Source organism: Sus scrofa, chromosome 12, assembly GCF_054392235.1.
Source record: "Sus scrofa isolate SSC_HxYL_T2T_F1_AM1 chromosome 12, Sscrofa_HxYL_maternal_Yorkshire_Landrace_v2.0, whole genome shotgun sequence".
NCBI classification, from domain to species: Eukaryota; Metazoa; Chordata; class Mammalia; order Artiodactyla; family Suidae; genus Sus; species Sus scrofa.
Window position 1 is genome coordinate 60680899 of NC_139394.1, and position 25022 is coordinate 60705920.

Genomic DNA, 25022 nt, shown 5'->3' on the forward strand with positions numbered 1-25022 from the left:
TCCAGAAAGGCCGCCACACTTTATGTTCCACCAGCTCTCATGTGAAGCTCTGTTTCTCCAGACCCTCCTCCTTAGTGGGTAACCTTCTGAAGCATGTTTATCAACCCAAAAGGCAAAAATCCCACTGTTTTAGTTTGCATTATTTGATCACTAGCCCTGCTGTGTGTGTATGGCTACTAGCTGATGTTCTTTTCTGAAATCCGTATGTCCTTTGCTCAGCCCTACCTTTCGCGGTGCTCATCCTCTATTTCCTCACGGATTTGTAAACATTCCTCATCAGGCATAGTAACTCCGTTATATACGACTTTGATCAAGTCTAGCAATGACTTGCTCTATGCTTTCTGCCTTTAGTGTCATGTTTACAAAAGCTTTTTCTACTATTTTAATCCGTCCTTTACGGATTAAACAGAAGCTCATTCAGAACCTCCAGAGAAAGGTGGTGGGATGGAGTGGTGGGTACTGCAAGAGAGGATGTAGGGTAGATCGAAACTGAGGATGCCCGGGACGCTAAAGCACGGGTCTCCGCAAACTCCGGAGCACACACAACACTGGAGGGTGGGGAGAAAATATTAGCCTTTCTACTTACGTGCATATACATTTTAGATTTTTATAGGAAAGGAGAACATACATAAGATGTATAAAATATGTCTTCAGTTTAAAAGACCCATGCATCCATCACCTGGGCTAATGATACCATTTATTTGCTATTTCATCCTTTCAGATTTCTTTTTCTCTATATGCCATCCCTGACAACCGCTTGCCAAACGTATACCATGCCTAAGTAAATGCAGATACACTGGAGGAGGCCTATCTAATCCAGGATTCTGAGGCCCCCACTCACTCCACCTGCTTCTTGCTCTGCACACGGCGCCCGGTGGCCACTCTGGCCCCTCTTTGTCATGACCTTCTTGCTCAGGCTCCCACTGCTGACGGGGGGCACAGCGTCCCTCTGTTCATATTCCAGAGTGTGGCTCTGACCTGTCCAGCTGTGACCTGGCCAGCTCCAGGCTGCAGTGGGTGGTGGGTGACTGTGTGGTAGAGTGGGCGGTGCTGTCCCCAGCAACCTGCGTGTTCATTTTAAAGGAGACTATAGCATTAGAATCTCTATTTTCATTTCATTAAGCTTATTCGGTTCCAATGGTGGCTTTTAGTAATCTCCACCAGTACAACATACTCCTGCCTTTGTTACATAGGAGTTTTATAAAACATGCATCTGCTACTATACGTTTATGATTTGATCCATCTGTTAAATGCTGTGTAAGCGCTACACTTTAACAGAATCATAATGGCTTAGTGATATATATGTATTTTAAAATTTTTATTTATTTTTGTCTTTTCTAGGGCCACACCTGTGGCACATGGAGGTTCCCAGGCTAGGGGTCGAATTGGAGCTGTAGCCGCCGGCCTACGCCAGAGCCACAGCAGCACAGGATCCGAGCCGCGTCTGTGACCTACACCACAGCTCATGGCAATGCTGGATCCTTAGCCCACTGAGTGAGGCCAGGGATCAAACCCACAAACTCATGGTTCCTAGTCGGATTTGTTAACCACTGAGCCACGACGGGAACTCCAGTGATATATTTTAATATCGGCAAGGCAAGTCCTTTCTCCGTGCTCTTATTTTTACTATCTCCCCTTATTTTCCTGTGTCTTTCCTTCCTTGAATTTTTTTTTCCAGGTTAATTTTGGGATCTTTGTGTTGAGCTCCCCAAAGATGCTACTGCAAATTTCTCAAGTTTATTAAGGTGTATGTCACGTGTATAACGATTATACACTGTCTTGTCCCCTTACGATTGGAAGCTGACCCTCCTAGGGTTCGGGACGCCACTCGCTTCTGCAACCAAGGGAGCCCTTCTGGAGTCTGAGCTGACCAGGAAGCAGGCAGGTTTAGCCTCTCTCAGCTTCACTGCCGTTCTCATCAGCCTGACAGCATGAGGGCCCTCCATCTGGTTTCAATTCAGGAGCTGAAAACGCTCACGTGGAAATACTACATTTAGCTCAAATAAGGCCTCACAGGATAACCAGACAGCATACCTCTGCTTTTTGCTGGAATTATAACAACTCAGTGGAGAAACCCTTGGTATCCGATGCTGAGCAGAAACTCTGACAGCTTGTCTTTGATTAAAATGTTTAAAGTTGAGTGGTCCAATAATTACTATAAAATGGAATTTGTTTACTTGACGGACTCTTTCAAATGGTATGTTTCATGAAGCAAAATTAATTTAAAAACTTCCTGGTCAGGGGAAGATGAATTACTTCATGATTCTGCATGTTTTCTCCTCTCTGTCGAGGGCAATTAGCAGGCTCTGTGGCGTGAAGGGAAAAGCCCGTGTGCTGTAGAGCAGTTGGCCTTAAACCTTAATGTGCGTACGAATCATGTGGGGATCTTGCTAAACAGATTCTGATTCAGGAGATCTGGATGGAGCCTCATTCTGCTTCTCAAGTAAGCTCCCAGGTGTGTGGTCCTGCCGGTCCAGGGCCCCGAGCGTGTGGCAGGGCTGGAGGGGAGGCCTGGGAGTAGCTTTGCTGCGAGCTCACACAGGTCTCCCTGGGGCCCTTGCTCTCTGCATGGTGGGCACGTACTGGTCTCTGCCACACCTGCCACCCTGATGACAACCTCAGGGTCATCACAGAGACCTTGGCGCCCAGCAGGTGCAGAGCCCGAGGCTCTTGAGACTGGGAGGCTCTCCACCCCTCTACAGAATTCAGCTTTGCGTCATCCTGAATGGAGGCTGGACAGTGGGCCCCCAGCTTCGACCCACCCAGGAATACTTCACATGGCTCATGGATGAAGGCAGTGCCCTGGCTTAGTCCACAAAGAGGCGCTTGGTCGGGCGCAGGATTCCTTCGCGCCGCAGCCTAACTGACAACGGCCAGGTGCGGCTCATCGCGCCCACGAGAAGCGTGCCACGCTCTCCTCGGTTCATTCCCTGCTCAGTGTCCTGGGCCCCAGAAAGCCCCCAAAGCCTGAGCAAACTTCTCTGCCTCCCGGAGCTGGGCCAGCTGGGTCCCCGGGCTGGCCGTCTCTGGAGCTGCTAGCCGCTGGCAGCTCTAAGAGGGGACGAGGTGCCGCTGCCCTCCCCTGACCACCCGCACCCCCCGGGCCCACGGCGGCCCTGTCCCGCCTCTGCCCTCTCAGAGCTCGCGGTCTCCGCTCAGCCCACGCTTACCTGCCGCCTGGCGGAGCTGGACGCCTGTGAGTCCCGTCCAAGCTGCGGCGAGGTTCTGAGCGATGGGCGATGCCTCCTCCACTTCACACTGTTCTTTCGAGCCTGCCCCTCACGGGAACTCTTCTTCCCTTCCTCCGCGTTTTGAGTTACAGATCCCACACAACCAGATGCATCACCTTAGGCCTTGTTAAGTCACCACCCACATCAGGCTACACAACCTCTCCCAGATCCGGAAGTGCCCCCTGCCCTTTTCATAGGAACCGCCCACCTCCGGCCCCAGGTGAGCACTGTTCTGACGACACCCGTAGATTAGTTTCCCCTGTTCTCGCCGTAGCTCATCGTGTCCGCAGTTATCCCTGTTCTACCCAAAAACCCCACAACCCCCACCCCCAAAACCCCAAGACAAGTGGATTCGTCCTTCTACCCTAGTCCTGTAGCAGAGCAGGAACCCACGAGGCTTTCCTGGAACAGATCCCCCCAGCCCAACATGTCCTCTGCTTGCCTCGTCTGCAGAAAAAAACTTTAGCTTCCTAAGCCTTCCCAGAGTTCCAAAGAGCAAAATTAACCAGAGAAGCGGGACAATGCAGAAAGGAAAAGAGTCAGGCAACACAAAACAGAAATGGTTTAGCCAATGAACAAAGTAAGTAAAGGGCCCTTAGTTCCTCCTCGGGGGCTGCAGGTAATACCAAGCCATGTCCTTTGAGCTGTTTTGCAGAGACGCAAACCCCCAGCAGTGGAGGAAGTTACCGAAGTGCTGCCCACAAACGGGCAGACCCCAGACCAGCTGGGACCTGAAAACGAAAGATGTTGACTCCCAAGAGCCTCACCACCAGCCAAGCAGGAGAAACGTCCGCGAGCTGGCCGCACAGCCCACAACCCCTCTCCTTCACCCTGTCCTTAAAAGCCATCAAAGTTAAGGGAATTGGGGCCTTTGGGGCACTAGCTGCCTGGACCCCTTGCTTGGCGCCCTGTGATAAACACTGCAATTCCCTTCACAACCACAACCAGCTGTCAGTAGATTGGCTTTAACGGGCACGTGGGTGAGAGGACCCAAGCTGGGATCAGTACCCGTCCAACCTGAATACCACCTCCCCCGAGTGGAGGGGTAGAGGGTGGTGCAGGGGTACCTCACCCTAAATCCCTCGTGTCCTTCTTGACTGGGTGCAAACACAGTCACACGTGCGGTGTGGACAGGACACCCCGCCACAATGAGGTCACAGCTCCGTGAGAGCAAGGGCCCCAATTATAAACCTGACTTTTCACTGACCGGATTATTTGATGATATTAAGCAGAAATAAATCTTTTTGTGTGATGACATCGTGGTTGTTTTTAAAAGCCCAAGTTGGCATCTTTTATAGATGCGCTCACACGTGGAATCGGGTGGGTGGGAGGGAGCAGGTGGAGGTAGGGGTGAAACAAGGTCAGCCAGGTTGAGTAGCTGCAGCTTCGTGATGGGCACATCACATTCACTCAAGTCCACTCTGAGTATGTTTGCAATTTTCCATGATAAAAAGAAAACACGTTTTCCTTCAATTACATACCCACAGCGATGGTCTCCTGGAACAGGACACAGAGAGTGACTCTCGCGACTCCCTAGGAGGGCTGACATGGGCACCCAGACTCCTAGGTGAATCAAAGCAACAGTCACGGCGGGCGCCCGGCAGACAGATCAGACCAGGCTCTGCCCTCAGCCTTCCAGGGCCGCCTCACACTGGAGATACAGCCAGAGGCCCCGCCGTGAGGGATGTGGCTCTTGGCCCCTTCTCCAGCATCCTGCCCTCTCTCCCGGCTTCCTCGGCCCCTGCCATGCTGGGTTCCCCGCTTTTTGAGTGCATGAAGCTCACTCTGGGGTTGGGGTCCCCTGCTGGAAGGCTCCCCTGGACACCCGCGTGGCTCACTCCCAGTTTCCAAGTGGTCACCTCCTGACACAGCCCTTCCTTGTCGTCGCCTGGATGCACGCACATCCCCGGTCCCTTCAAACCCTTACCTTCTTTTACTGTTCTTCCCAGCACTCGGGACTCGGACACCACTTTATGCATTTACCCGTGGAGTCTGCCCATCACACGACAGATGGGCTCCCCCAGGGCAGGGGCTTGGTTCAGTTCCCTCCCGAGTCCCCAGCACAAGGACAGGGCCTGGCACATAGCGGATGTGTGATGATGACGAGCAGGCTTGCAGGCCACTGAGCAAAGCATCTTCAGGCTGTTTGTCCGGGGACCAGAGGAGACGCTTGCTCACGACATGTGGCCGGACCCACTGAAGGCAAGTAAACACCTCGTGAGACGAGCACAGGCAGAAATGGCACAGAATTAAACCACCTGTGCCCAGAGCGGAGCAATTAGGCCCCAGGAAGATCTGAGCAGTGAGAGACAGCAACTGGTCCCTCAGGTCAATGAGAAACGGTCACAATGTGACAGAGCAGCTAGGCCTGTCGAGTTCCTGCTGAGGCCGGCAGCCCTTCAGTAACCTGCTGTCCTGAGTGTCACACCTGGCACAAGGAGGATTGCCTCCGTGACTCAGAGCTGCTTGAACATCAACTGCTTATGCCCCTGTGCCCCCTGGGCCCTGAAGAAGAACCCTGCCAAGCGGCCTGCTGATGCCCTTTTCTCACTCCCTGCTATTCCTGTGTTGCACCAAACACCCCAAAGTTTCTGGTGTGAATCTGGCTTTTCCAGGCTTTTTTCCAAGTTGGATTCCCATTTAAGAAAGCAGGTGTGGAGAGTTCATTAAGGCAAGGAGACCAAAGACCTCAGGCATGTGTACTGGGTAGGGGAACAGAAGTGGGCGTTTCAGAAATTAGGTCACTGCAAGGCCCCCTGATGTGGAGGGAGCAGGAGGAGGGTAGAAAACACTCATGACCAAACCCACTTGTTGACACCACCTGTGGAGCAAGTGCCAAAGCACTGCAGCCACCACTCCCTGGGGCCTGCGTGGGGCTCCACAGAGCTTCATCTAACACTCACACAGACCCCTAACCAGTGCTAGCACATGCCCAGGTCACAGGTAAGAAAAGTGAGGATTCGGAGGTTACCTGAGCATCATCCGGATTGAAACCAGGCTGGCTTCAATGCATCGAGTTCCTTAGGAGCAACACATGGTGGAGGGGAGCCAGGCTGTGTGCGCGCGCTGAAACCAACCTCACCTGCAGGGAGAAGCCCGGGTCCGGAGTCCAGTCAGTGCTGAGGGCGACTGGCCGCGCCCCAGCTCCATGTCACTCCTGTCCAAGAACGAAGTTTCTCCAACACACCTGAAACGACGTGAAGGGGGAGGGAGCAAATGAAGTTTGCCCTGAAAACTACCGGTTAATCCACTACCTAATCTTGGCAACAGGAAGCTCTTTGGGGCTACCTTCAATATTTACCAAGTTCAATAATGTAGCAACTCTACAGAAATGTAACAAAAATAAGTTACATAAAAACCAAGCAGCACCTGTGCCAGTCATGGTAGTACCACGTTTGACTTGGTGTTTTGACTGAGTGGGTCCTTAATACACTGCAACACCAACACTAAACACCACTTGTCTATGAGGAAGGTGGGGGACTGGTGGTCAAAGAAACTTGGGTTTCACCTGTCATGCCTAATTTTTTTTAAAGGAACACACGGGTGGATTCTGGTAGAAGAAAAATGTTGAAGATTCAAAGAAAATGCATCCAAACAGTTTCCTGGTGGTGGAACAACGGCGGATTTTAAAACGTCTTCTTTTGGAATGCCCACTGTGGCTCAGTGGGTTAAGAACCCGATGAGCATCCATGAAGGTGTGGGTTAGATACCTGGCCTCACCTAGTGCATTAAGGATCTGGCATGGCTGCCTGTGGCGAAGGAGTGGGCGGGCAGGTGCAGCTCCAATTCAACCCTAGCCTGGGAACCTCCATACACCTTGGGTGCAGTCCTAACAAGACAAAATGAACAAAATCCAAAGAAGATGTCTTCTACTTTTCTGTACACCCAACTTCCTCCACTTAGGGTATAACTATGGGAGAAGTACCAATAATCTAAGTTTGAAAGGTGATATTTGGGACACATGACTACAGACGTTAATTACACTTTGTTACTGAACAGGAGTAACTACCTAGATCTTTAGAGTAATGTAACTTAGAACTGAGTAAAATGTTCATGCTCAGTGGATGGACAATGATAGGGTGGGTCCTGCTCTTTTAAAGGTAGTGCGTGCGCTCTCTCTCTCACACACACACACACTCACACACTTTTAAGTTGTGCTATATGCAAAAAAAAAGTCATTTGGCACAGTAGGGGTGATTAGAAAAATTTCTTTTATCCTTATATTTAAAAACAATAAAAGATGCTTTTATATATCTTATGCAGATACATTCACAATTTCAAATCATTTACTGGGTTCCCATTAGCTGCCCAACCCACACAGGCATCTTACTGGTATTCAGTGAATCCCAGCTCTTGCACTTGAAGTTATCAGCTGCCTCATGGACAGCCGGATGCAGTAAATACTTCTGTGCCTGCTGCGTGGTCAGCATTCTTATAATTTTCAAGTAAGTGCCTTTTCTTAAAACATTAATCTCACTGAAGAGTCCAGCATAACACGTAATCCACCCAGGTCACGGTCTGCGGACGACTGTGTGAAAGGCAGCCTTGATTTAAATCTCCCGTGATTCAGCTGAGTTGAGCCTGTTGTCCTATCCGAATCCACAAGGCCACCATGAACTCCCACAGTAGCGGGACAGGCAGGGACCTGACTAGTAATTGGGACTAGTCTGGGTTCAGAAGTGCGGTCAATACCTATCTTTGGGACTCTCTTCTCGTGGGTAGAGAGACTTGGATGTCATCTCCGAAGTCCCTTTCTCTGCTTCTAAGCCTTTAAGCTTGACACTGGAATGATGAGCAAATGAAAGCTTTCTTCAAAAGCTTTTGTTCCTTTTTTTGGATCACGACACAAGCTCTAACCTGCAACAGCTGAGAATGAAGGCTGAATTTTCTCTGGAGCAAAGCTGCTGCAAAGTGATCCACACAAATGTTTCATGGCTTAAAACAGACCCTCTTTTTAAATGCCTGGCATTTTATACTTAGATCTTCTTTCAAACAAGAAACTAGTCTTCCATTAAGTTCCTCATCTTCTTGACAAGGTTCCTAGAAAAGCCATTCCAAACCAACCCCTCTGAGTTGACGTTTTTATCAACCAAATCCTGTACTTTTAATTATCGGGCCTAAAAGGAGACTGGCACGGCCGGAGGCTGCCAGGGTGCTGCGGTGGAGCTCCACAGCCCGGCTCCAACGGAGGACCTTTACTCTCAGCTCTGGGGAGAAACCCCAGATCAGGGTGCCATCGGGCCTGCTTCTGGAGGCCTCTCTCCGTGGCTTCACATGGTCTTCTCTGCCTGTGTCCCAGTCGCCTTGTCTAAGAACACCAGGCTTGCTGGACGAGGGCCCACCCTAAAGGCCTCATTTTAGCTCCATCACCCTTTCAGACACTCTATCTCCAGGTAAGGCCACATTCCGAGGCACGGGGGTTAGAATGTCCAGGAGTATGTGAATTGAGGGGATGCAGTACAGCCCAGAATCGCTAGCCTTTGGGTTTTTCTTCTTCGCATACCTTGAGAATCATCTGCAGTAGATTTATCCAAAGCACTGAGAAGAGAGTTTGAAAACCAAAGGTGGTGCCGTGTCATGTGCACGGGGAACAGAGTGATGGGCAAGGAGAGCCCGAGTCTGAGACACTCCGAGGCTCTGCGGCGGCCTGGGGTGGAGAAGGGCGGCCGCCAGTCAAGCCCAGACACCAGGGAGGTTAGATTCAGAAGCAAAGCCAGCGGCTTCCCGGATGTCTTGTGCCAGCACCAGGCAGGCCGACTTGCCAGAAGATGAGCCACGTCCTCACACACCCAGATCAATCCACCCTCCACCCCTCAAGAGACTGTTTGTCTCTTGAGGCCTGGTCCCACAGCCACCGCAGGGCTCTGCATCCGTCCCCAGCTCTGGGCCCGGGGAACCTGCACTTCAACAGGTACCCACCTACCTGCCCCAAGTCCAAGGGTCTCGGCCCTGACAGCTGTGTGCTGCCATCTACGCACCCATGAGAAAGGTCATGCTTGTCCAAGCTGCAGAACTAAGCACACCTTTATTTCAGACCCAGGACAATCATCCGTATCCTTACACCCACGTGGCAGATCCCTGAAAGCCATCACTTAGATAAAAACCACACGAAGGACCCCAAGGGAAACCGACCTAATGGTCTGCCCCAGAACTAGGTTTCCTCCTCCTGAGAAAATCAGCGCCAGCTGACAAGGGGACGCAATGCAAACCTGGCAGTGATTTTCATCAACAAGGAAGACTGTACTAATGCTTTCAAGCATAAAGATCAACTATGAATGTCAGAGAGCGTAATTCATTATCAGCCACCAAGAGCTTGAAGAGCAAAGCCAAGGGTACTATGGAAGTTACACTCTTCCTGGGAATTCAGCACAACCTGAGTAGGGGTCCAAGACATGGGAGAGGCAGCAAGCTGACCAGAGCCCTGCTCACGTGGGGAGACGCCCTGGCTGTGCCTTTTCTGGCTCCGTCCTCCCCTGAGGCCCACTCTGCTGGCTTCATGGTAACTTGGTCCTCTGCTCCCCAGGTGATTATCTGGGAGACTTCTGGATGTAGTCTTTTTGGTTCCAAAAATCCATCCTGGCTGAACCCAAGGGTAACAGGCCTTGTCCAAAATGCAGATAGTCTCCCGGTCTGCAGGCCATTCTGCAGGCTGCACATATAATACACACGACTGTATGGGCTCCTCCGGAAGACGAGGCTGCTGTCCTCTCCAGCAGGAGAACGCGGCACAGCCCGCTGCGTTGGCTAGCTCTTCTTCCTGTGATTCCTCATGTGCGCAGCAATTGAACCAGCTATTTCTCCATTCTTCTTGTTCTGGCCAAAATAATCTATAAACTCACCATCTGGTCCAATCAAGTACATTATGATTGTATGATCCACCTGCAGAGAAAAGGGGAAATGACAAAAGGTCACCAAAATAAGCTGCTTATTTTACTGAATAAATGCTGCAGGATGAGAGACTTCACGTGACTGGTAAGTAACCTGTGTAGCATCTACCCCTGACGAGCGAGCCCAAGTCTACGACAGTAAGTTCACGAAGGCAAGTTAATCTAAAATCTTTTGTGTTCCGGAAGTGTGGCCTGACTGCTGCTTGACAACATCAGCTAGAACTAGAACCTGCGATTCTTTTGGTTCAGTCTTCACACTCACCCACACAACTTCTGAGAAGGCACGTCTAAGAAAAGGCTGCTGCTGGCCTTCATGAAACAGCCGGCGATTATGGACTAGCAATGCCTGCTTGGGAAGAGCTTACATTTATCATAAAGAGATAGCACATGGGATTAAAAGTGTTGGTGAGAAATTAGGCTCTTGGGGATATTCTTTTATGTTTTAGGAAGAAACAGTTATGATCCAATGGCCTAAATTCTGCTTACCATGAGAGAAACCAGAATACTGAGCACTAGATGTATCATGTTTAACACAGTACTTAGTCCTGATGGGATTTAAATGGAAACATGAAAACAAGTGATCTCCCCTAGGAAACGTTCACATGATTCTGAGCAACCCCACCTGAAATGAATCCCCCGCAAGCTCCATCTCCAAGGAGTCCCCTTAAATCCACTATTCACTTTCCTGGCAAAGTTGTTAAAATGTTCCCAGCTTGACCTAAGGTTTAGATCAGTCCTCAGTTTTTTTAGTTACGTGCTTCCACAAATCCAATTTCAAATGAGCATAAGACGTGGCACTTAGAATCCTTAGAATGTATGCCAGGCTTGATTGCTATCTGGCAAGAGAGAAAGACAGGAATGTGCACACATACCAGACTGGAGACATCCTCAAATATACCCCACACACATGGCGTGTCTGCGAGGTTATGGTGCCTTTATACACAGAGAGAGACAGCAAATGCAAGAGCCGCGTGCCTGCTCACATAAGTAAAGAATGCAGACCCAGAGCTCAGACAGCTGGTGGGTTCAGGGGCCTGAGAGTAATTCGCTGCAGGAGGAAAGGGGACCTGCGTTTCTCTGAACGTTGGGTACACAGTCAGATCTCTTCAAGCCTTACTCTGTAGCTTACACCTCCTTTCTCCCAATTTCTTTTTTCCCTATTCTTTGTTCTCTTTCCTCCATAAAAAACAGAATTTCAGTGTGTGTTGGGCTTAATTCATGAGTTCTTCTTCTAAATCACCTTCTAACACATAATGAAAATGCTGCTCTATGCAAACTGTCAAACTTGTCAGTGGTCGGTGATTGGTGAGCACACTGCCCTCTGTTTCTAATGTGAAGTTCTAGTAGTTCCTAGGAAAGGAAATGCGTATTCACTGACAAGCTCGTTCACAAGTCATCTCAACCCAGGAGGCAGGTATCATACTCCTGTGCAAATGACAAACCAGCTCCAGAGGGCAAGTTACGTACTTAGGAAGCGCCAGAGCACTCGGAGAACCTAGACCTGCCGCCTTTCAAAGCCCACAACCGTTTCACACCACTGCGCTGCCGCCGCCCGTACTGGGAATGCTGGGGAGCTACGGGCAGTGTTTCTAACATGCTCATTTGTACATATACATACGTACATACATATATTTGTAATTTTTATTTTTTGAAAAGATGATGTGTGCATGTAAAAAAGAATGAAAGAACACAGAGTGAACTAATGTAATGAAGTCTCCACTCCTTCCAGACTCTCAGGGACCCCCAGTCCTCAGAGGGTACCACTGCCCCCAGTTTCTTCCGTAGCCTTCCAGAGAAACCCTTTGCAGTAAGTCATGTGTCTACATCTACCTGTTTCTTTTTACACAGAAGTAACAACACACTGGACTTGTTTTCTCACTTAGCAATACATTGGACACTATTTTTTATCAGTACATATATAGTAGCCTTTTGAAAAACAGCTGCCTGGCTTTCAGTCTTTTAACAAACAATGCTGTAGGTTATACCTGCAGAGTAATTGCCCCATTGGAGTCTCCAACCTAAAATGTATTCCACTTTTAATGGTGATGATACTGACAAAGGCCTCTGAAGAGGCATATCAGCTTAATTCTGATCAACAATGCATGAAAGTGCCAGCTGTTCCAAATTCACTCCAACACTGTAGTATTTTTTCTTTTCCTAAATTAGATTTTGACAATATATTTGGCCAGGTGCAAAATGGTATCACGTTATACAATTCACATTTCTTTTATTATGAGTAAAACTGAACATCTGGGAGCTCCTGTGGTGGCACAGTAGTTAACGAATCCGACTAGGAACCATGAGGTTGCAGGTTCCATCCCTACCCTTGCTCAGTGTGTTAAGGATCCGGTGTTGCCGTGAGCTGTGGTGTAGGTCACAGACGCGGCTCGGATCCTGTGCTGCTGTGGCTCCGGCGTAGGCTGGCGGCTACAGCTCCGATTAGACCCCTAGCCTGGGAACCTCTATATGCCATGGGAGTGGCCCAAGAAATGGCAAAAAGACAAAAAAAAAACCTGAACATCTTTTCTGAAGCTTGAAAGCTACAATCTTTTTCAAAAGTGTTTACTAATTAATACTTAGAAAATACTGTAACCTTATACATACAATGCAATGATATGCACATTTAGCTTTCGATGGAATCTTAAATGTGCAGCATGCCCAGGTTACATATAGGACAGGTCTGCAGACGCCACTAGTACTCAAAGCCAGATGCTCGCTTTTGTTGCTTATTGCTTGAGGTTAAGAAAACCTCATTCCTTTACATCTCCATCTTTCAAGTACTCCCTCACTCTCTGCATGTCCTTAAGTCGTAAGAAAAGCTTCCCATACCATCTTGTGGATCAAAGTTTGTGACCTCAAGGGACAGAAGTCAGAAGCTGGAGAGTGTCTCCCCCTGCTGGTTGATTTAGCAAATGCGTATCAGTCAACTGACTCATCAGAACATCACATTCTTCCAGCCTTAGACCAGTACGTCTCAAAATGGGGTCTGGATGGAAGGTCTAAGGAATCCCCATAAGACTTAAATATTTACATTTTAATCTTTAAGATTAAAAAAATTTATATCCACATTCCATATTATTTGCATGACTACCTTCCGAGTACCAATCTAAAATACTCAAAATTGTGTTTGATTTTTTTGTTTATGAGCTCACTGATACCTAGCTGAACACTACTGGTTAAGATCAGACAAGAAAAAGATACATTCTTGTCGAGGCAGGACCAATCAGTCCACATAGGCTACACAATCAAAAGGTTTCAAAGTATTTTAAATAGAAACCCCAAGTGTGGCAGCTGATTGCAGAGTCCAGTATCTGAGAGCTATCTGACCCAAGCCACAGTCTTTGTGGTGAGCACTGCCTTGGTTTCAGCAAAATATTTCTTGTTATGTTAAAATAATGTCTTAATAGAGTTTTATAGGTTGTTTGGTCTGATCTGTAAAATTTATTTTAATTTTAGAATTAGGAGCTATACACACAAGACTAAAAAGCGTTGCCTAGTTTACATTTGTATGTATTTAAACCAGTTAATAAAACTAGTCAACACTGGAAGTCAGACTACCTTGACTGCTCCCACTACAAGTTGAACTCAAAACCAGTCAATACGACTCTCATTTATCGAAAAGTCACGAAGTCTGAAAAGGTCTCCTTTTCCGTGGCTCCCTCTCTGCTCCCCTCTGCCCTCCTTCATTCTTCTCACACTGCTGGTGCTACCAAAGGAAACCAAAACAGGGTCCCTCGACTTTCCTTAAACTTAGGGTCAAAAAGAAAAATGCTGTTATTTCTTGTTTTTTGCTCCCATGAACTCAAGTTCCCCTAAGTCTGTGAGACAACAGAACTTCAAACTAAGATTACCATATGGGCTTGAGGCGAAGGGACCAGAAACCTGTTTTTAATGTACACCAAAGGCTACAGTGGCACACGATGTGCTCCAGGTTCAAAGGCGATGGGGAAGCCACAGTGGGCCACAGAGACAAAGCACCACAGTGAGACGGCCCCTCTGCACATCACTCCTGGGGTGGGGTGGGGGTGGTTAGGAGCAGGGGAGGCACTGCTGGTGGATCACCGACTCAGGGGTCCTGACACTCTTTCTTTCCTCAAAACCAGCTTTGCGGTTGGAAAGGCTCTTATGACGGTTGAATCACTTTGTCCAACCAACATAAAGAAATTAGAGCATGACAACTGAGGCAAAAAACCTGAAACAATATAATGCCAACTCCTCACGCGATAGGAAAAACTGTCCATACTGAGGACACAGGGTGGGTAGGGGCAGTGCTCACTCCCTTTGCTGGAGCTTCACTGTGAAACCACTGCCAAGAGGAGGAACAAGGTGACGTGGGCAGGAGCCTGGGACCCCGGGGCAGTGCTGGACGGGAGGACGGCTCTTTCACGTGAGAGCTCCAGAAGAACAGCCCAACAGAAACTGCTCTTCAGCATTAACACGCCTGTGTTAAACTCCTAATTCTGAAGAACACAACAGCTGCAAATTCACCTAAACACACAATTATGCAGATGCATACAGCTGATATGAAAGGAAACCTTACAGAAAGTCAACCTGCCTATGGCTTTTTCTCTTGCTTTTCAGAAGTCTTCATCATTCAACCCAAAAATGCAGTTCATAATTAAACTATGAGAATATAATCATCCTCAAAATAAATATATATATACACACTTCTACCATCCTTTCAAACACCCGTAATTCTTAGGTATCTGCTGTGATCTCAGATTACCTTTCCTTGTCATTACATTTCATTTTTAAAGCCAGATGAGTATCTGGGACCTGGGAGCCAGCCCAGGGGTTGAAAGCTGGGCCTTTACTTACTATGTAGTCCTCGTCTTCATCCTTGGGGCCAGGGCTGTAGTACACTCTGAATGCTCTGGCCACCTGATCAATCGCTTCTTTTGTGCCAGTCAAGCCAATCAGCTTGGGAGAAAATTCTAAATAAAAAAAGAGAGACAATGAAAAAGAAAAAGCAAGAAAACAACCATTCCTACTTCGAAGAACAGTATTGGTTATAAAGCAGCCCTACTGTCACTTTCTTCCTGGGAGTTCCTAAACATTTCTTCATGTTTCAAAGGAAATTCTACTCTGTAACATTAGATTCATCAAGGTAGATCACACTGGAATTAAACTAGAAATCAATAGCAAAAAGATATCTGGAAAGTCTCAGAACACATGGAAATTAAACACACTTCTAAATGAGTCAAAGAAGAAATCTCAAGAGAAATTTTAAAAGTATTTTGAATAAAAATGGAAACACACCTTATTGAATGCATAAAGTAGAAAAGAGGATATAAAATCAATTAAGCTTCCACCCTAGGATCTAGAAAGAGAGCAGTTAAATCCAAAGTACTCAGAAGAAAAGAATCAGAGCAGAAATCAATGAAACTGAAAATAGGATATTAATAGAGAAGGGCAATGAAACCAAAAGCCGGTCCTTTGTAATAGTAAGTCAAATCCTTTCATGACTATCTTATCTGTAAGAGCGGAAGGGAATATATTCTAATTGTTTAAATCACATTTATTGCTAATTTAGTTGTTTTAAAATACTTAGATGTAGTTCCGAGATAATGCTAAAATTTATGGGTTTTTTTTTTTTTGCTATTTCTTGGGCCGCTCCCGTGGCATATGGAGGTTCCCAGGCTAGGGGTCTAATCGGAGCTGTAGCCACCAGCCTACGCCAGAGCCACAGCAACGCAGGATCTGAGCCACGTCTGCGACCTACACCACAGCTCACAGCAATGCCAGATCGTTAACCCACTGAGCAAGGGCAGGGACCGAACCCGCAACCTCATGGTTCCTCGTCGGATTCGTTAACCACTGCGCCACGACGGGAACTCCGATATGCTAAAATTTAAAGATATTATCCTGAATTAACCGTTAGGTTTTCCATTGTATCGTATGCGAAGTTTGCTGACAATTAATTCATACCAGGCCAAGACATTTGTTATCTCATTTTCCAGCACATAATCCCACAGCATGCACTTGCTGTTAAGTTTCTGGAATTTATGTGAGCTGGAGAAAGTCAACTTGAAACATGTGGATTCATCAGACTACCAAGCTGAGAGTCCATCATTTAACAGCAGTACCTTCTTCCAAAGGTAGAAGCCTGTTTTCATTCCTTGGACTAATTCATTCCAAACTGAAAAACTGCTCAGACACTGAAAAAGCAAAATGGCTTTACTTTCCCACTCCATGAATAAATGAAGAGAAGGTGAGTGAAGTCTGCATTAGGGCACATCCAAATCTTTTTAAAAAGTTGTTCAAATTGCAGTAATTTTCTACATACCAACTTAAATATTTAAATATACCAAATGCAACTAGAAATGATCATATCATCAACCATGGTATGTATGTGCTGTGGAAGAATATTACCGTAAGGTTTTGGTATTTCCATTAGGTGTGGCAACACAGATGATAACTCATTTGGGGATATTTATGGTTTGCTTGATATGTGATAATAAATAATTGCCAGTATGACTACTTATTTATTATTATTATTATTTTTTAGCAGCACCCTTGGCACGTGGAAGTTCCTGGGCAAGGACTGATCCCAAGTCAGAGCAGTGACAATGCAGAATTCCTAACTGCAAGGACACCAGGGAATTCTGACACACATTTAATTTTATTTATTTTATTTTTTGCTTTTTAGGGCCACATCTGTGGCATGCGAAAGTTCCCAGGCTAGGGGTTGAATCAGAGCTGCAGCTGCCGGCCTACACTACAGGCACAGCGAAACAGGATCTGAGCCGTGTCTGTGACCTACACCACAGCTCATGTCAATGCCGGATCCTTAACCCACTGAGCAATGCCAGGGATGGAACCTGCATCTTCATGGACACTATGATGGGTTCTTAACTGTGGCTCAATAGGAGCTCTCTTGCTTTTTTTTTTTTTTTCACTGCTTTAGCAATTAACTATGCTGTTGCCCAAATTTCTGACAAACCTGCAAACTGTGGACAAAAATTGTTTAAATAATAAAAAAATCGAAAACTTCAATGAGAAAATAAACCTTTGTAACCCTGGATTAGGCAAAGATTTCTCATATTGAAACAAATTATCTATAAAAGAAAAAGCTAATCAACTGAACTTTATTAAAATGGAAAACTGCTCTTCAAAAGACATGGCTGACATGAAAAGCCACAGACTGGGAGAAAATATCTGCAAATCATATGCCTGATAAAAGACTTGTATCAGGAATATAAGTAAATAAGTAAAAAACAAACAAACTGCCCCATAAAAATGGGCAAAAGATGCCAAGAGACACTTTACCAAAGAAGACACACAGGTGGCAAATAACGGTATGCAAAGATGCCATTAAGAGTCTGAGGGAGGGAGTTCCCGTCATGGCTCAGCAGTAACGAACCCCACTAGGATCCATGAGGATGTGGGCTTGACCCCTGGCCTCACTCACCGCATTAAGGATCCAGCGTTGACATGAGCTGTAGGTCACAGATACGGCTCAGATCTTGCATGGCTGTGGCTTTGGTGTAGGCTGGCAGCTGCAGCTTCGATGAGACCCCTAGCCTGGGAACTTCCATATGCTGCATTTGCAGCCCTAAAAAAAGTCATGAGGGAAATGCATATGAAAAGCACAATGAAAACCACTAAACACCTACTGAAATGGCGAAAATTAGAAATACCGACCCTATTAAGTGCAGAAAGGATGTGGAGTTGCTGAAGCCCTCATATACGGCTGGTGGGAATGTAAAAATGCATGACTTTAGAAAAAAGTCTGTCAGTTTCTTAAAAAGTTAAACATTCACCTGTCACATGACCCAGCCGCTCCACTCCTACCATAGGATCATGTGTCCACACCAAGATGTGTACATGAGTGCTCTTCTCAGCTTTATTTGTAATAGATTGAAAATAACTCCAATGCCCATCAATGGGATACTACTCAGGAATGAAAAATGAGCTATAGACACATGCTGCAATGTGGCTGAACCACAACGTAATTACACGGACGGACGCCTTTCAAAAAAAAGGAACAGAGGTCCCTGGTGGCTGAGTGGGTTAAGGATCCAGTGTTATCACTGCTGTGGCTCTGAATCAATACCTGGTCCAGGAACTTCCACATGCCTGGGGAGAAGCCAAAGGGGAGAGAGAGAGGGAGAGAGAGGGAGGGGGGGGGAGAACATGCTGTATAATTCCATTTACATAAGCTTCCAGTATATGCAAATTACTCTATATTGACAGAAAGCAGATCAACAGTTGCCTGGAGACAGGAAGTGGGGGCAGGGGAGGGAGAACAGGAGAGAGATTAGCGGGGACACATGGAAAGCGCAGGGGGTGATTTGAATGTTCACTCTTGGACTGTGGTGATGCTTTCACGAGTGCACACACCCGACAAAAGGTAACAACCTATGCACTTTGAACATGTGCTCTTTATTATATATTAACTCCATCTCAATACCTGTGCTAAATAACACTGAAAAATAACTCAGTTTTAGAGAATGTGCATTAGAAGCTGTCATATAACGAAAATGAATAGAAACTATTCATTATTCCTTCTGACCAGTAGCTTAAATCAATTTCACTATAATTAAAATTCCTGACTTCTAAGCTCCCATGTGCCACATATTAGTATAACAACAAAACCTATCTGATCAGATTTTTATTCACATTTGCAGCCAAAGAAACTTGAACCTAGAGAAATTAAGCAAATTGCCCCAGCTCATAAGCACCTAAAGATTCACCCTTAATTCTACCATAATTTACAGTCTTTACAAAAGTTATCTTCTAATCGGTTTTAAGCTGCATGTTGAGATATTTGAATGAAACTCTCCCATTAACCGCTATAAGTGTGTTTATCTAAAATAAATACTTTAGATTTATAAAATATATGAGTTCAAAATGTGTTTATATTTATATTTGCCAATTTTCTTTACTCTCACAATGAACATACTCTCAGGATGTATGTTTATCCTAGTTTGACAAAGGGGAGAATGAGGTACTGGGCGGGAATCAGAAGCGATGTGTCCTCTCAAGTCAAGGCTCTCTTTCCTTTGTTCACATATGAAGACCAAGTTCAATCCTTCCTCTGGGACGAAACTGAAAGGGCCCTGACTGCACCAGGAATTCAGAGACCTCTTTCTTATTTATTCTCTTACCAGTCAGTCACGATTCTGAGCCTCTTTTTATCCACCTGTGAAACTGGTGACAGCACTCTCTGTCCTATCTCACAAGGCACTGCAAGGTTCAAATGAGCCTATCTTTCAAACACTGGAAAAGATGCGAGGTATTAGAACAAAACACACCTTTCACATAATTTGCGATGGCTTCTTCTGTGTCCCTCTCTGGGTCAATGGTGATGAAAAGCGGGGTTAAATTTGGCAGCGTTGGAATACTATCTGAAAAAAAGTTCTCATTAGTTGGTATTTCCATTCTAAAGGGAAAGACAAGCAGCAATCAGAGCAGTGTGTAGGGAATGCTACAGCAAGGTATTAGGGTAACACAGATGTCCATGCTGGGAAAGGAAAAGCAGACCCACGCACATCTGTGGTGTGATCAGATAAACACCCGATCAAATACCTGCACCAGGGCATACATGCTATTACTCAGAATCACATCACGTGGATATCTTGTCTCCTGATCCAATCCAGTGTGTGTGGGGTCCTGCCCCCGCCCCCCCAATTCTCAAGGGCATGGTAAACTACTACTTAGGATGGAATATCCTGGAACAACCCCTTTGAGGAAGGATGTACGTCACAGACTATACCACAGACTTCCTAGTCACTGGGGGAAGGGCACTGGCAGCCAGTGAAGGAAAGGACCAAAAGAAAGGGACAGTAGCTGGGCAGTTCCGGGAGACCCAGACCAGCCTGAAAATTTTAAACACTCTTAATATTTAGCATCAAAACCAGCTTCCCTTGGTGGAGCATAAGGTCACAGGAATCACAGCAACAAACAAGCCTAACAACGAGACTTTATATTTTCACCAACCAACTTACAATGTGAAAAGCATGGTGACACTAAGGCCCTCAGGTAAACACACGCTTTTTACAATAAGAGATGGCTTTCTTACCTATTTCATCCACGACTTGAATCATCTTCTCTAGTTCTTCTGGACAGATATCAGGGCAGTGAGTGAAACCAAAATAAATCAATACCCACTGACCCAGGTAGTCCTTATCAGTTTTGGGCTCTCCGGTGTGAGTCGTGAGGGAAAACGGGCCCCCAAGTAAAGGTTTTCCAATACTTCGCTGCCGTTCCTTCTCCAGCTCTTAGACACACACACACACCAAGAAAAAAAAAGTCAGTGTAACCACAGGTATTCAAATGCCAGATCTATGGTTCATACCATACTAATGACTGAGGGCCCAAAATGTGGAGAAAATACCCTTTTCAAGATGTTTATAAAAAAATCTTTTAAGAGAAATAAGCACAAAACACTAAGATACTATTATATATAGTAAGGACTATAATAAAAGCAAGTGGTAGAAACATTTCTTCCTCTTCCAGAACAATTCAATCCTTAGCCCTTAGGTGTGCCCATGATGGGGTGGGGGAGGAGCACGGCAGAGCAGAATGTCTGAGTCCAAGTGGGTGAGGTGGGTGGCCCGGAAGTGGGTGTCTGAGCCTGAGTGCGCTGAGGAGGGTAGCTGAGTGGGGAGAGGACAGCAGTAATGGGACCTTAGTTACATACAGGGGATTGATCAAATTAGTAACTATATCAAAGAGAGTTACAAACAGAAGAGGAACTGGAGCAACGGAAAGAGAGAAAACCAAAACTAGAATGAAGCTTTAAGTACTGAAAGAAATGGGAGGTAAGCTATGAACTTATGGTTTCAAAACATATAAATACAGAAATAAGCATAGATATAAATACGACCATCTCTTTCCCAGCTCTGCCCACTGGGAGGACCCAGGAACAGACACAATCCAAGTGCAATAAGCTCATGTCCTGACTTCTGAATATCGTACTCCACCAAAAGAAAAGGGGGCTTTTTAGAGAAACAGCTGATATCAGGGCTGGGACAGAGAAAGCACAGATGAACCAGAACACCTTATGCTGTGCCAGAATGAAGGAAGAACCTGAGGAATCTTGGAGGCATGTTGGAAAAGAAAAAGAAGCCTGCTGGAAGGGGGTCCCCCTGACCAATCAATCTGGGACAATGTGGGTGTCAAAATGAAAAGAATAATGGATTACAACTCACAGGCTAGATAGGAAATCACGTGTCCATTCTGATAACAAATGAATTGAGAATTTGATGGGAAACAGAGTACTTACATGCAGACACAGAGAGAGTATTTATGTATATAAACGTACATCACAAAATATACATTAATTACATTTTCAGTAGAGAGGCCTGACAGTAATCAAGGGATCAAACTGAACTTTATCAGCATTGGGACAAAGTGAAATCACATGGCACCTGACTAGATGCAGCGAGAAGATGGCATCCTCAACCTCATCATGAGAAACCACCACACGAGCCCAAACTAAGGGACAGTCTACACAAAGTAACTGGCCTATAGTCTTCCAAGCTGTAATGGTCATGAAAGGCAGGCAGACTGAAAATTGTTACAGATGGAAAGAGACCAGACAACTCAGTGTGAGGCGTGGTTCTCAAGTGGATCCTTCTGCTATAAAGAGAAGGCACTGAGTTGCAAAACCTGAAGATTGAACGGTAGTAACATACTGACATTAATTTTCTGATTTTTCTGGTAGCACTGTGGGCACATTGGAGAATGTCCTTGCTTGTAGGAGAAAGAAACAGTGACGTATTTGGAGATGATGAGGCATCATGTCAGCAAATACTCTCAAATAATTTAGGAACATTTTAAATACTGTTCCATAATACAAGTTTTTATAAGACAAAACTTTTTTTTTTAATTAAAAAAATTAAAAACAAATTTTTTTTTGTCTTTTTAGGGCCATACCCACAGCATATGGAGGTTCACAGGCTAGGGGTCTAATTGGAGCTGTTCCTGCCAGCCTACACCACAGCAATGTCGGATTCTTGACCCACTGAGCAAGGCCAGGGATCGAACTTGAAACCTCACGGTTCCTAGTTGGATTCGTTTTTGCTGCGCCACAACAGGAACGCTCCAAAATGTCTGATATTAATTGAAGGTGAAATTACAAACTAAGGTCAAAAGAACCTTGGGTTTTCTAGAACTCAATCTACCACTACTTAACCAGTTTTTCAGTTTTAGTTTTGAAACTAAAAGAACTTAACTGCTTATTAAAATATGAAAATATCAATAAAACACTGCTTGAAATGTTTAAATATATCAATATCGATCTTATATTCCTAAGGTTCTAAAGCCTATGAATTCTCCCAGATTTAAACATTGTCCTTTGTATAATGGCATCTAAAGGAACTCTAAAGAATCAAAACAGATTAAGTGATACTTTGATTTGCTACAACTTCTAAAACCAATCTTAAAAGTCCTGAAATATTCATTAAAACATAAAGTTCTTGTAAACAATTTCTAAACACTTCAAGTGTTAATCTAGAGCAGTTCCTGGCATCTCCCTACCAGGTTCTCTCTCTCTGGCCTGTCCCTCTGCTGGATACTCTGTGGTCTGCAGGAAGGGCTGAGTCTACTTTTGGACCTCAGAGCACCAGGAGCATCCCTCTGGCCCGGTGGAACCTTATCTAGTGAAATCCTTTACTTCTATGTCTGTTTCACTGTCATGTGTACCTCAATAGCTGAACTGCACCTTTGTCATCTTTGTACCCTCTGGACTTAACACCTATATTCAAATTTGCCCAAAATTAGGCTTTTCACATTGTTAGACAGTGGTGCCTGAACAGATAAGACAAAGGAAAATCAGGTGAAATCTAAGTTTGTAGTTTAGTGAATACTATTGTATGAATTTTAATGTTTCAGTTTTTGATACATGAGCCATGGTTATCTAAGGAATACATCAGAAGACAACTGAAAGACATACGGGAATGCTCTGCCATTTTTACAACTCTTCTGTAAATCTAAAATTATTTCAAGATAAAAAGCCTAAAAACAACAAAAAGATGCCAGTCCATAGCCAGGAAGGATTTTATTCAGATCTGACCAGATGCTATCTACTTACTCTCTGTCTTTTCTTTCTTTAAGTACTTCATTCCAGCCAATAAAGCTCCTCCAATAGCAAAGGTGATGGCTAAAGACTTCCAGGAAACAGGCTACTGGGCACAGATTTCAAAAATAAAAATACTAGTTAAGATGCAAACATCTAATCACACTAAATTTAGGACAGTAGTTTTTAATATACATACACACAGGCCTTGATGCTGTTAAATGGGCAGGATGTTTCATGTTACTTCGGGATGAGAAAATATGGAAAGTTTCCCTGGATGCAGTTTCACCTGGGCTCCAAACAAATTACAAAGGGCCTTACTTCTTTTCACATGGAGGGAAAAAAAAAACAACCCGAAGCTCAAGGACCATGATTGTTACCACCTGTGACCCATATCCCAACTTCTAGCTTAAAAACCAGTTAATTACCTGCTTGTGCTGATATTAGGAATACGCGGAAATTAATTAACCAAATAAATTTGGGAGGTTAACCTAACTCTGACTTCCAGCAGTAACAAAGCCAAAGCAGAGGAGACCTAAAAGTGGAACTTCTTGCAAACTGCATCATTATTTCTTGGTACTTTTTTCCCAAGTCCCGAGAGAAGTAAGATAACTCATTAACTTTCCCCTAGCTCCCAAAACCACGCCTCTTACCTATCACTAGAAAGTAGTGGCTCTTAAGTTCTTTGGGGGTCAAAATTAGAACCCGAGAAAAACCAAAGGAAAAAAGACACGCAACCTCGACCCTCATTTTGCTCAATTTCAACATACAAACCGAGCTTCTGAAGGGAAGTGAAGTGGCAGAAATTATAAAAATGCTCTGACTCCTCAATCATGGAAAACTTAAGGTAGAGCTCCCTAAGAAAAACGTAAACTTATTTTTCTTGGCGCAAAAGTTAACTAAAAGCTAAGCCCAGGCATCTGACCAAGGGGAGAGGCTGTGAACACCTGCCACACCGGAAGAAAAGGCGGGACGGATCTCGGACCTGGGTAGTAAGTCAGCTGCGTCGAGGGCAACCCCAGGGCAGGCCGAGGGGTTTCTGAGGTTATGGCCAAGAGAGAAGGGAAGGCCGCAGGGCTGACTGACAGCAGCGAGGAGACAGGGAAGGCTCCAGGTGTGTACTCACCCCGGGCTTCGAGGGGCGCGTGGGGTCTCTGCTGCCCTTCAGCTCCGGACCCGACGACCCGGGCGGTGGCGGTCTCTCCGTGCTGAGGGGCCGGCTTCCCAGCCAGCGGCTAGCGAGCCCCGAGGGCCGCCATGTCTCCACTGGCCGAGCGCAGAGTCGCGCCAGCAGGACCCTCGCAGTGCCCTCCCCCGGGCTGTAAACCCCGAGTCCGTGAGGAAAGAGACACCCAAGTTTGCAGCCCGGAGGCCGCAATACCCCACCGCGCGCGAGCAGCAGCCCCGCCATGAGCTCGAGAGACCGCGCCTCCTTTGACCCGCCCTCGACTTCCGGCGCCGTTTCCGCTTCCTCCGGAAGTGAGGGAGAGCCGCTCTTTCCGCTCCGCTCGATGGTGACGCGTTCAACTAACCCGAAGTCAAGGAGCCCTTCGCCGAGAAGCCGGCGTGCGGTAGGTGGTTCCTCGCGGCTGGAGGCGGGCCCGGCCCGGGCTGGGCGGGAGCTGCGCGGGCTGGCCGGGTGGGCTGCAGGGCCTGGAGGAGCGGGGATGCTCCGGGGTCTGGCTGCTCCGGGGTCTGGCTGCGCGGCTTCACCTGGGCGGAGCGGTCTTGAGGGCGGTTCGGCGACCCGGGGCTTCGGTGACCTTAGTCGCCCCTCCCCCGTCGGGCGCCCCCGGGAAAGAAAAACGGCACCCGGATACTGTCAGCCCCAGTCCCCACCTTCCGGCGCCCTTGGCCAGCCCAGCCTGGCGGCAGGTGGTT

At 46.3% G+C, this 25022-nt stretch overlaps 2 protein-coding genes across 26 annotated transcripts in view; one reads left to right on the forward strand and one right to left on the reverse strand.

The window, feature by feature from the left end:
* SCO1 (synthesis of cytochrome C oxidase 1) overlaps positions 1-24594 on the reverse strand; it is a 48048-nt gene extending 23454 nt beyond the window's left edge. The window contains exons 1-8 of one of the 9 annotated variants that reach the window (XM_084986198.1): positions 24268-24594; positions 23157-23247; positions 20142-20339; positions 19375-19467; positions 14936-15051; positions 10070-10109; positions 6313-6417; positions 4472-4793 (exon numbers count right to left, since the gene is read on the reverse strand). In XM_084986198.1, the coding sequence (XP_084842324.1) occupies positions 6344-6417; positions 10070-10109; positions 14936-15051; positions 19375-19467; positions 20142-20339; positions 23157-23247; positions 24268-24552 (897 nt within the window). In that variant the 5' untranslated portion in view covers positions 24553-24594 and the 3' untranslated portion in view covers positions 4472-4793; positions 6313-6343. Of the gene's footprint in view, positions 1-1315; positions 6418-7424; positions 10110-14935; positions 15052-19374; positions 19468-20141; positions 20340-23156; positions 23251-24267 lie in introns of those variants that run through there. The other 8 variants (XR_014821882.1, XR_014821880.1, XR_014821881.1 and 5 more) reach the window with 8 other exon arrangements.
* Positions 24551-25022, forward strand: part of ADPRM (ADP-ribose/CDP-alcohol diphosphatase, manganese dependent) — a 192443-nt gene continuing 191971 nt past the window's right edge. For 11 of the 17 annotated variants that reach the window (XR_014821876.1, XR_014821877.1, XR_014821878.1 and 8 more), the window contains exon 1: positions 24551-24712. Coding sequence is in view for 7 of the 17 variants with exons in the window: in XM_021066275.2 (XP_020921934.2) it covers positions 24551-24712 (162 nt within the window). In the remaining 10 variants the exon portion in view is untranslated. The remainder of the gene's footprint in view (positions 24713-25022) is intronic. The other 6 variants (XM_084986190.1, XM_084986195.1, XM_084986191.1 and 3 more) reach the window with 1 other exon arrangement.